Source organism: Falco peregrinus, chromosome 5 (genome assembly GCF_023634155.1).
Source record: "Falco peregrinus isolate bFalPer1 chromosome 5, bFalPer1.pri, whole genome shotgun sequence".
In the NCBI taxonomy this organism is placed as follows: domain Eukaryota; kingdom Metazoa; phylum Chordata; class Aves; order Falconiformes; family Falconidae; genus Falco; species Falco peregrinus.
The window spans coordinates 18,325,724-18,336,862 of NC_073725.1; the positions used below are offsets into that span (position 1 = coordinate 18,325,724).

At 38.2% G+C, this 11,139-nt stretch overlaps 1 protein-coding gene across 2 annotated transcripts; it reads right to left on the reverse strand.

Moving 5' to 3' along the window:
- Nucleotides 1-39: 39 nt before the first annotated feature.
- On the reverse strand, nt 40-10,602 carry LZTFL1 (leucine zipper transcription factor like 1). 2 transcript variants are annotated; one of them, XM_055803751.1, is made up of 10 exons: nt 10,498-10,602; nt 8,792-8,916; nt 8,117-8,311; nt 7,573-7,633; nt 6,626-6,694; nt 5,177-5,242; nt 4,991-5,068; nt 2,417-2,575; nt 1,829-1,932; nt 40-1,017 (listed from the first exon to the last, which is right to left on the reverse strand). In XM_055803751.1, exons 1-10 carry the CDS (start codon nt 10,498-10,500, stop codon nt 999-1,001), a joined length of 879 nt encoding a protein of 292 aa, XP_055659726.1. In that variant the 5' UTR covers nt 10,501-10,602; the 3' UTR covers nt 40-998. The 2 variants fall into 2 exon arrangements, with proteins under 2 accessions (XP_055659726.1, XP_055659725.1); XM_055803750.1 differs by having other exon boundaries at nt 2,417-2,590.
- Between the last annotated feature and the right edge of the window lie 537 nt (nt 10,603-11,139).

Below are 11,139 nucleotides of genomic sequence, written 5' to 3' on the forward strand. Positions count from 1 at the left end.
TTCCTATAAAAAAAAAAATCCAGCTCCTTAAAGATTAAATGTTTGAAAATGTAATGGTTTTATTTGGAGTAAAATACAACATACATATGAACAGAGACAGATTGACAAGTAGAATGCACTATTAAGAGGCTGCCAGATAAATGCAAGGCAGAGGATTATGAGTAAAAGACTTGAGAGAAGTAAGCTGTTTTCTGGTCAGGTTACATTAAGAAAGGAGATGATAACCATCTAAACCCACTGATTTCCCAAGAAAGTTGCTCCCTTAGCAACTTCCCTATGTGTTTTCAGATGATCATCTTAATGTTAAGAATACTGGCAAAATCAGAATCTGTCTTTTGCTATTCAACTTTGTTTCAAATAAATTCAAGTGAAAAAGCGTAACTTCAATTAGTGGCCTTATTTGAAAGGGTCCAGCGCTTCTGCTATGAAGTATTTACCTCACAATCTAATGAACACTCTCTAGAAAATATTACTGACCCTATTTGCTGAGGTATGACATGTCTGGCATGAAACAACATTACAGAATCAGTGGGTTACATTTTTTTTCCTCCTACTTTTTACTTCCACTGACGGCATTTTCACATACAATGCCACTTCATGGCTACACTACCTATACAGAAGTAACAATGGTCCACCTCAAAGACATCAAAACACCCCAATGCTTCTTTTTTTTCTTTTTTTCCTCTTTTCTTAATAAAAATAAACTCCTTTCTTTGTAGGGAATTATGTCAGTTCTTCAATAAGCTCCTGTTTGCTATTTCTCAAGGAACGTTGATGGTTAAAAATTAAAACCATGGTTACAGAAACTAATACCTATAAATTGTAGGTTTACAAGAAAGTAAGGTAGGAGTTTCAGCATGTTATTAGTATTAATAAAAAGTTACTTTAAGCACTAGAAGGAAAAAATATACCATTCAAACCAAAAATTACTGAAAAATAATACCAGTCTACATTTTCTTTCCATGGCAGCTTCTAATAGATCAGATGGTTTCAGTATTTTAGTCCTCTGGCTCATATCTGAGGATTAAACAAATAAAATCATTAGAACAGAAAATACCCAAGAGACATTTTGGCTCTAAAGAAAATATGAAACCCAAGTAACAAATTACTCCCACTAATGACACATTCCTGTTAAGGTTCACTGTACGACTTGGGGCACAGAGAAACATACATAATTTTGAGAATATCTTCTCCTTTTAAAATTGGCTGGTTTAGCAAACAGTAGAATGAAGGAACGACCAGAAACTTAACCACAAATCCCAAAACACAGAGAGAAATTTAGACAGAAGTTTTCAAGTTCTACCTCTGTTGTCCTACTGCACAGGTCTAAGGCACCCATGTTGCCAAAGTTCACTTGACATTTGCAGAATGATAGTGTTCTATGCAATACAATGGCCACGGCGCATCCTCCTTTACTCAATACAGGCCTAATCCTGCTTACATACCGTGGACTTCCATGTCCATTAACACGTGTGGAAGAAATAAGATAATGCCGAAGCATCTGGTACATCTCCCATCTTTACCTCTGTGTGTAGCACTTAGGGCCTTATCTACCACACCCATGAATACTTTGTATCCTCTTCATACTAAATTCTCTCATGACTTTGCTACAAGGTAGCTGCTGTTGCACACACCAGTCCTATTCACCTAGCACCCATTAAAAAGACTGGCTTGCCAAAAAGCAGGGAACAGCCTACCTGAAATTCTTTTTCAGGGAAAACTTACAGCCTGCTCTAGAGACAGCTTCACATTTCCAAAAAGAAAACGGGCGCAGAACATGGATCCAGAACAAGGATCCTCTTTGGACAGGCAGAACAGCATCACTTACTTGGAAAGCTTTCTACGTAGATCCTTTATCTGCTCATTCTTCTTAGTGAGAATCTCTTTCATGTTGCGATAGGCAGCTGTTTGCTGGAATTTCTTCTCCAGTTCCTACATAATAACACCATCAACATATTATTTACATATTACGAAAACAAGGCTAACATGCTTTTTGAAAAAGATAACTTGCTTTTCCTCCTCAAGTTTCAGAATAGTAGTTTCTTTAATTTATTCAAGTCTACTAGATGAAGTCAGCTAGTAGATTCAAATGAGATTACTGGGAGAGACTGAGAAACACAAACTTTATTTTCTAATGAAATCAGGCTAAAAGTCTTCTGAAGACTGGGAATACACATTTTATTCAAAAAGTTCTATGCAGACAGATAGGCAATTTTTAAGTATTCATCTAGCTATAACCACACACTTAGTTGTGTTTTTGTTATTTTACATATAACATGTTTTCCCATGGAAATAACAAAAATATGCAGGCACAAGTGTGACCCAGTAAACCCTGCATCCTGTAGCATATGTTTCTTAAATTACTAATAATTTAAAACGTAAGGATCTCATGTTTACATTATAATAAAACGCTAACCTTTTCAGCTGTGGACAATTGATCCTGAACCTTAAGTAAGTCATGTTTTGTTGTCACCAAGTTCTCTTCCAAGAATTTTTGGTTTGCAGTAGAGTCATTCAAAGTCTTCTCAAACTGGCATTTCAAAGCTGCCACTTTATTCTCCAGTTCAGCGATATCCTGGTTTGCATTAGCCTTCAATAGAAGAAGTTTTTAAAATATGTCAAATGCAAGAGAAGAAATATTTAAAATGTCAAATGCAGAATTCCACATAAAGTGAATACATCTTAATTTTTAATAATTATGTTCACATTTTTCCTGTAAAGCCTAAATTAGAAGTGCTCTAACTGGGAAAAAGAAAAAATGAAACTTAAAGCACTAACTTTGAGAAAAAAAGTTAATTAATGCATTTTAAAGATGGCTGGAATGACCTCTCTGCCAAGTTGAGATTTCAAGTTCTTGTACTTTACTGCCTTAGGAATTAGGTGAAGCCACAGGATGAAGCATATCACAAGAAGTTATTTAGCGTACAGAAGTAAGTTACAGTCTAAGATCTGAATGTCTATGCTATAATCTATTTTTAAAGCAGGTAAAATATCACAGACATTTCAGAAGCTGTTGGTGTAGTACAAGTAGAACAGGATGAAAGTGTTAAGGCTCATATTATCGATCATGTACCAATATTGCTCTGTTACCAGATGCATTACAAAAAGAGCCAAAAAGTTGCTAGTAAAGCAACTTTCCTGTTTCATTGTGAGAAGAAACAACCCAAATTCTTCTGGACATCAGTTCTGGGTCACAAAACATTATATTCATGTCACTGTTTAATGGATTTCCATTTAAAAAACAAACACACACCCTCTCAGGTTTAAAAGCTCAACTTCAAACTGTCAAAAGTATAGTGACTCAGAATGACGCTGAACCAGCAGCGCTTTAAAAAACAAAAATCTAAAACTAAGGAAGCTCTGCTCATTTTTCTGTGCGGAAGGCAAGATTTGAGCATAGGAAACCACTTGATAATAGTACCTGTACAGAAGAAAAGCTATTTTGCATTTTGATACAGAGTCCAAGGCTGCAATGCTGAGAAGCACTACACTGTATAGTGTTTCAGATCAGAATAGACAGTGATCATTTTTCTAAACTGTGACATAAGTCAACTATGTAAAAATTCTAAATCCTCAAGTTAAACCGATCCAACAGAGCAGTTACTCCCAAACTGTTGTTCACACTTGGTGTGTAGAATCATATTAACTATTAAGAAAAAAGAAAAGGTAGAATTCTGCTGAGAAAATGTAAAAGCTGTAAAAGCAAGTGATAGATTATAGAGAGGAAATTAGGACATGAAAGCTGAAGATACTCAGCAGCTCTGACATGGAAGCCAATTCATGTTTAACCAGAAAAGTAGGATGAGACTTAGTTTCAATCTTCTAAAACTACAAATACTATTATCCAGGATTTAATAAACCCCTTTAATATTTTAAGGCTTAACAAAACAGATAAAAATATTTGCCATGACTGATAAATTAAGTTCCCTATTCAATAATATTATTGAATACAGATTTTGAAAGTTACTAGATAAAACCTTAACACATTAAGAAAGCCAGGTACATACCATAAACCAGTTAGAAAGCAAAATAAAAAGAAATCAGGATTAAAATGTGAAAATTAAAGTGGAAATTTTTATGATATTGAAATTCACTTCCAAATCTGTAAACACTGCAGGAATTTTACAAAAGTCACTTTCTCAAAGTAATGGGATTAAAGTGCTCTAATTTTGTTAAAAGTTTGAACTAAAATGTTTTAAGTTTAAGAAACAATCACACATGAACAATCCTTAGAAAACTAATTATTGACGAAATAAAGGTATAAACTTAAACTACTAAGGTGACCTGAACAGATTTATGTCTGTCAACCTGCATGCCTTCTAGGTTTTTACAGCTTGATTTCTGCAGCAGCAAATCACAATGTTTCAAGATTAAGAACCTCAAGTAGTAAAAATAAACAACGAACCATTTTGGACAGTACGTTGATATGGACAGAACTACATAAAATCAAACATTTGCCATCTGACCCATGATCATTGACATTTGTAGCAAAACTTAATTGATCTTTAAGAATATAGGACACTTACATGTCAGTATTTAGGCTTTTAAAATCTGAAGTGAGAAGCAGCAAGTCTGGCTTGTCCATGTCAGTACCAAACATGACAAATGCTTGAAAGAATTAGTGGTTTATTGTTGCTATGGAAACCAGGTTAGATATCATTCTAGATACAATTCTAACAATTGTATCTGTTAATACAAATAGCACTCTGGAATACTACTTCCAGATAGGACCTGGAATACTACTTTCTGATAATAATTTAGTATGTCCTATGTGACACAAAATACATGTCACAACATCAGCTAATGTTCTGGATTATCTGCTGACTGACAGATCAGCAGGACCAGACAACATCAGCAGGAACATGACAATACTAACTTGAACTTTTATATTTGCCGGAAGAGAAACATACCACACAGACCAACTTTTTAGACATACAGGCAACAAGTTGCGTTAAACTGGAGGGGTGGGGGGAAATTTTGATATATTTACCTTTTGATCTCCTTGGATCATCTGTAAATCCTTCAGTGACTTCTCTAGCTTGGACTTCTCATCTAGTGCAGCTGTAGCCTGTGATACATTGAAAATATAAAACCTCAGAAACATACGTTAATTGAAAATCTAAGAATGGGATTCTATGTAAACAGGATTAAGTATCTAAGCTTACAGGGAATTTACCTGTGTTTCTATGGTCTTGAGTCTGGTCTTCAATTTTTCATTTTCTTCTTGGAGGCAAGCAACAGTCTTTGGGTTAATGAATGAGAAAAAGTTTGTGAACACTCCTGTGATATTTTGAATTTTCCAAATATTTCAGGTAAGAAAATTCAATTCATATCTTAGGAAAGCAAACAAGCTCCTAAATGCTTACAAAAATGGCCTTCATAAGAAATCAGTTATCCATTTATTTACTGTGTTTTCTGCCTCAGTCAGCAAGACATTTAAGTCTCCAATTCTCCTCTAATATATAGGACTCTTCATTTAAATTTGGCACATGCTTTACTGAATTGAGATTAGTGAGCTCAGCGTCTTGTTAATATCAAGATTCACAATAAAGAAAATGGCATATTCAAAGACGCAGATCTCATTGTTGCTCTTCATTTGTATTTTCAATCAACAGGCAAGTAAGAACTTGTTCATAGTTCCAGTTTAAAAGGAGACAAATCCAGGTTACCGCTTGCCATGTTCTGTATCACAGGAAATAACCATGTTTTATCAGTCAAGAGTAAATTCATCATATAAACTTTGAACTGTTTTTGAAAAAAAAAAAAAAAAAAAAGACATCGGATGCACATATTCAACAAAAACTGTTACGAAACAGATTTTGAATTTTTTTTTGAAAGAGAACTACACTGATCTACAAGTCTGAATTCTTGAATGCTTTAATTATCTTAATGGGTAAAACCAATTTGATTCGGACACTACTTGACAGATCATTTTGGTAATGCTGGCTAGAAGACAGAAAACACAACTCCTCGCTAAATATCTTGACTGCCCATAACTTAAAAGTGTATTCTAATAAGTGTGTCATTTAAAAAAGCTTCAGTTGAACTAAAGAGTTCAATACCTAATAAAAACTACTGATACCATTAAATACTAGAATGTGTTTTGTAATTCTGAAAATCTTTAGCAAGTGGGAAATCAGACATTTTCAAAAATAGTAAATTCCAAATTCTTTAAGTGACAGTTTCTTTAGGAGGAATTTAACCAACTTAAAAAACTGTGAGTGATACAGAACATGTTCAATAATCTAATAATTTCAGCCAGCTACATATTTTAGTTCACTTCCTTGTTGGAAAGCCAGCCAGCTGCACAGAACAAACTGAATACTGGTTTCTATTAATTTACCTCATCAAACTGAAAAATAAATAATTGCAAAGGCCAAAACATCTTTGCAAAAGGAAGGTCAATATTGTCATACGTATTAGAGACCATAACTGCACAATAACTTTAAAATGCTGTCCAATATTTATTAATTTATTAGCATTTTACCTTACATTCTCCAGTACATTATCTTGACATCTATACAGAGACAGGGACATTATACAAACATTACTGTACAGCTATCCTGTTCAGTTGAACATGAAGAATGGTCATTGACCACAACTGCATGAACAGACAAGTTCTTACCTTGTTTAGCAGCTCTGACCCACCCTCATTTAATGGAGCCAGTTTTGGTTTAATGAGATCTGCACTGGGCTAAAGAAATAACAAAGGGTAATAAAAAAATCATACAGATTTGCAGGAGGAAGAAAAGTATTCCTTCAGCCTGTATATCTATCTATCTACCTATGTGTGTGTGTATATATATATGTATGTATATATAAACTAACGACAGCCAATTCAACTTCACTTTGTAAAGCAAATGAAAGACCTTTTATTTCAAGTCCATTTTTTAATGGTAACTTGGCCCCTAAGTTATATACTTCACTTTCAGCTAAAGTTACACAAAAATACCGCATAGAGACATAACAGGATTGCAAACTTGAGTTTACAAAAGACTACTGATACTGCAGCAACCAAAAGACAAAGGAGTAAGGAAAACAGAAAAAATATTTGAGTGATTGTAAAAGTCAAAAATATTTTTACAGCTCTAAATAATTTTCGTAAGTATTTAAATATAATATATACTAACTAAATGTACCTTTACACTACAAACCAAGTAAGGTGCAGTCATAATCATTCAAGATAAACTAGAGTGTTGCGGAATCTTCTCAGCTCTTGACTCCATGTTGGGACAAACGCATGTCCCAGTCTTACCCCAGTTTCCAGGAGAAGGGAACCCAGGAGCAGATGCTCCAACACATCCCTGGTCTGGCTGACTTTGGGATAAGGATTATGAGGCATGCCCCAGCTATGCAGAATCTGCAATGTGGGAACAGCCAAGGCAATTCAGTGTGAGCCCAGAAGCCAAACTGCAAAATGCTACTATTTGGACACTTTCAAAGATTGTTTTGAAAAAGGGTGGGTGTTTTCTTTTTCTCACTTAAGCACAAACAGTCAGTACTAAGTATTTTAAACATCTGTAATGACTCCACGTGACAATCGATTAGGATTTGATGAAAATAAAACTCTACCTTCTTGTTTGAAGATGTAAATTCTGACTTCTCAAATTCAGCAACCTGTTCCAACAATTCTCTTGAAAAAAAAAAAAAAAAGGAAGTATTTATTTAGTAAAAGAGCTACGCTATGAAACACATTTTACCAGGCTGATGCTATGCTCTTTATTGCATGTAAGATTCAGTACAGAATGAAGTCCTAAGCAAATACAATAAATGCAACAAATCATGTCACGCAATGGTACGGTATATGCATTACAACTGTGAGATTTAGTATCCTTGATTAAAATATAATCTATTCAGACAACAATGGCTTTTTAATCAAATCCCATCACCTGCTCTGAACCGATTAATTCAAGTAAAAGCATTACCAATAAAAACATCTTCCTGACAAATTTGAAATTATTGTGTACCTTGCTACTTTACAGATTAAAGACTTTAAACCGACTATCATTGATACAAGAGTAAAAGAATAGGTTTCTATGGCTAGGAAAAGAATGCAAATAGTCAACGCTCAAGTTTTCTTATTGAGAGGCATGCTGTATAGTCCAATATATGTTACCGATTCTCCAATTCAGAGACGTCTGTCTGTAACTTAAGGTACCATTTCTCAGCCTGCGAAAAGAGCTGCCGCAGAAGTAAAACATTGGTGTAAGTTGTATTTATGAGCTCTGACTCCACTTCACTGTGTACAACAGTCTGCAGTCCATCCAGCATGTCTATCACCTCATCAACTGTGAAGGTCTCCTCAACAAGTCTAAAACAAAGTGGTCAAGATGAGTCATGTATGATAACAGCAACAATTTTGCATTGTTATGAGATCTCTTCAAGCAGGTATCATTCTTATACAATGCAATGTCCTTCTGAAAACATCCACTGTCAGTAGCTATTAGATGACCATGGCACTGCTAATTGGTTACTGTGCTTAAATTTTCCCTTGGAAACATTACAATCACAAATATTACTTCAGTTACAGCCTTGCATCAAATTTAGACATAAATTTAGACATGTCTTTTGAAGCAAGACATAAAGCAATGTCATGCTATCAATATCTATTTTGAACAAATCAGTTTTAAAAGGAGTTGACTTGTAACATTCACAAAATTATTGGGTCTTTCTTCCTCCCTAAGAACGTACAAATGTAAATGGAAAAAAGTTGCCCCATAAATCATTTAAACCTGCAAGTATTGCTAGCACGTTTTGCTCTATTCTTGGGTAGAACTGTCCCTTATGTTACCTGCTGTCCTTAAGGTCCTGGAAACAAGAGTCCACTGTTTTGAGACACAGACCACGCTTGAAACGAGCAAAGCGCATGTAGTTGATGACTTCATGCTGGTGGTGCTCATTAAGGCCCAGCTCTGCCTGTGGATAAGGATATAAGCACAAAGACAAATATATACCAAGTAAAAAGGAGCATAAGCATTGTGAAGACTTCCCTTCTGACTAGTTTCTATGCTTGCCTTCATAGGGTTTATCACATTAACTAGTATGTTAAAAAAACACCACATTTTCCTACGTGTAATCCCTACATATACCTCATATAAGTGCCCCCACTTTAAAAGTGCCAGTACTTGGAAGTAAGGCCTCAAGTGACCAGTACCCTCAGAAAAGTCATACAAAATCAGAGACAGAGAAAATCAGAGGATCAAAAGCAGGAGGACTGTAGGGGAGAGGAAACTCATGGATAAATTTGTCTTTGTATTACATGTGCACATATATAATGCAGCTGAATGATGCATCTTTTATAGGTACTAACAAAAATATACAGGAAAGTATGTTATGTTCCTCTGTTAGTTTATATGTAAAATCTTGAGACTTCCCATCTGCATTTGTTTCTCAACAGCCTATTTGTCCAGAGACAAATATTCCCAGGGCAAAATAAGAAGAAAGTGTTTTTAGATTTGGCTAACTAGCCCTACTATGTATACCTCTCTTTCAGAAGAAAGACTACTGGCATGGCCAATGACACTGGAGTAAGCCTTGCTCATGCAGGTAGCACAAGTCACAATGAGGCAGAGCAGGGCACAAACAGGTTATCAGCACAGTCCCTGGAGAGCTGATGCAACCACAGGTGAAGCCCATTTCTTTCTCTCCAATGGACTTGGTTAGTCTTGCTGGTGTTGGAGACAGCAACGTGGCAACTCAGGCAAACAGTTAATCTGATCACCCTGTCCTTATTAATCTGACTGCACAGGGTAGCTTCGGTAAAAATGCAATACTATGATACCGGGATGAACGATACTGAAAAAGGGGGCACAGATCTTGACTGCCTGGAAATTACAGGTGGTCTAGGAAACAGCAACAGCAGTAAACGCAAGCTCTCACAATGTGGCTGCAAGTCTGCTGTCTCCCCCAGAGTCCCACATCTTGCACATGAGAGAACAGATGAAAAGCTCGATTAACGCTCCCTTTGCTGTTGCTGAGCTTTAAGTGACAAATTTTTGTCCGGCACGGAGAGAAAGGAAGATGTACACCAACACCAGCGCTGAAACCTCACTATCCAGAAAGCAGCCTCGAAAGGAAATTAAACTAACAAATAAGTTAAAACTAAAAACCCACAAAAAAACACACCCCCCAAACACCACCACCCCCCCCAAAAAAAAAAAACCAAGAAAACCCCCCCCCAAACCTAAACCCCCAAAATTTGAATAAACAAATAAATGGCCAAAGCCACTCGTGATGTCCCAGTCAGCCACCGGGGCCGCCACCGGGGCCGCCCTGCGCAGGGCCGAGCTGGGGTGCCGCGGACGCGCAGGGCGCCAGGCGGCAGCAGCGGCCCCGCCAGCCGCTCCCGCACGACGACGGGCCACCCCTTCCCGCGGCCGGACCCCACCGGGCCGCCCCCCTGCCCGGCCTCCGGCGGCACGGAGCCCCCCCATCACAGCCGCGGCACTGCTCTGCCCCGTGATGCCACCCGGAGCCGCGGGCGGCCGCGCTACCCACCATGGCGGCCCGTCCGCCGGCGCCCGGACCGCCGCGGGGCTGCGCGCAGCCGGTTGCTATGGAGAGCGAAGCCTCGCGAGTGCCCTTGCTGTGCTCCTATTGGCGGCTGCCCGCCCACGTGACCCCCCGCCCCCGGGGCGTGCCCCGCGTGTGCAATAGCGCCCGGCGGTGCCCTCTCAAAAGCCCTTGTACGTGCACAGCCCGGTGCGGCTGGGTAGCGGCACAGCGACGGCCCGGGGGCGTCCGCACGCGTGTGTGAGGGGTTTGGTGGGACCCTGCAGTTTGCCTCCTGTGCGGCAAGGGCCCTCCTGGAAAAGGCTCTAGTTTGGGGCTGAAACGAAGAGGGGGCGAGAAAGTGGAAAGGGAGAAGAAAGAAGGCACGGCAGGGCAAGGCAAAAGAAAAAATATTGTTAAAGAAAGCCAAGTAACACCTGGACTTCCAAAAAGTTATCCGTCTCCACGGGCTAAAAGATGTGACCCGTCTTTTTTGATGTGGCAATCAGTGCAATTCTCGAGGAATTTGATGCTTCCAGTCTGTATTGTTGCTATATACAGCACTAAGTTGAGTACGCACTTAGCACAGCCAGAACTAATTGTTTCCACGTGTGCACCCTTTGCCTTGCAGGGCCCTCTCCGAAGGGG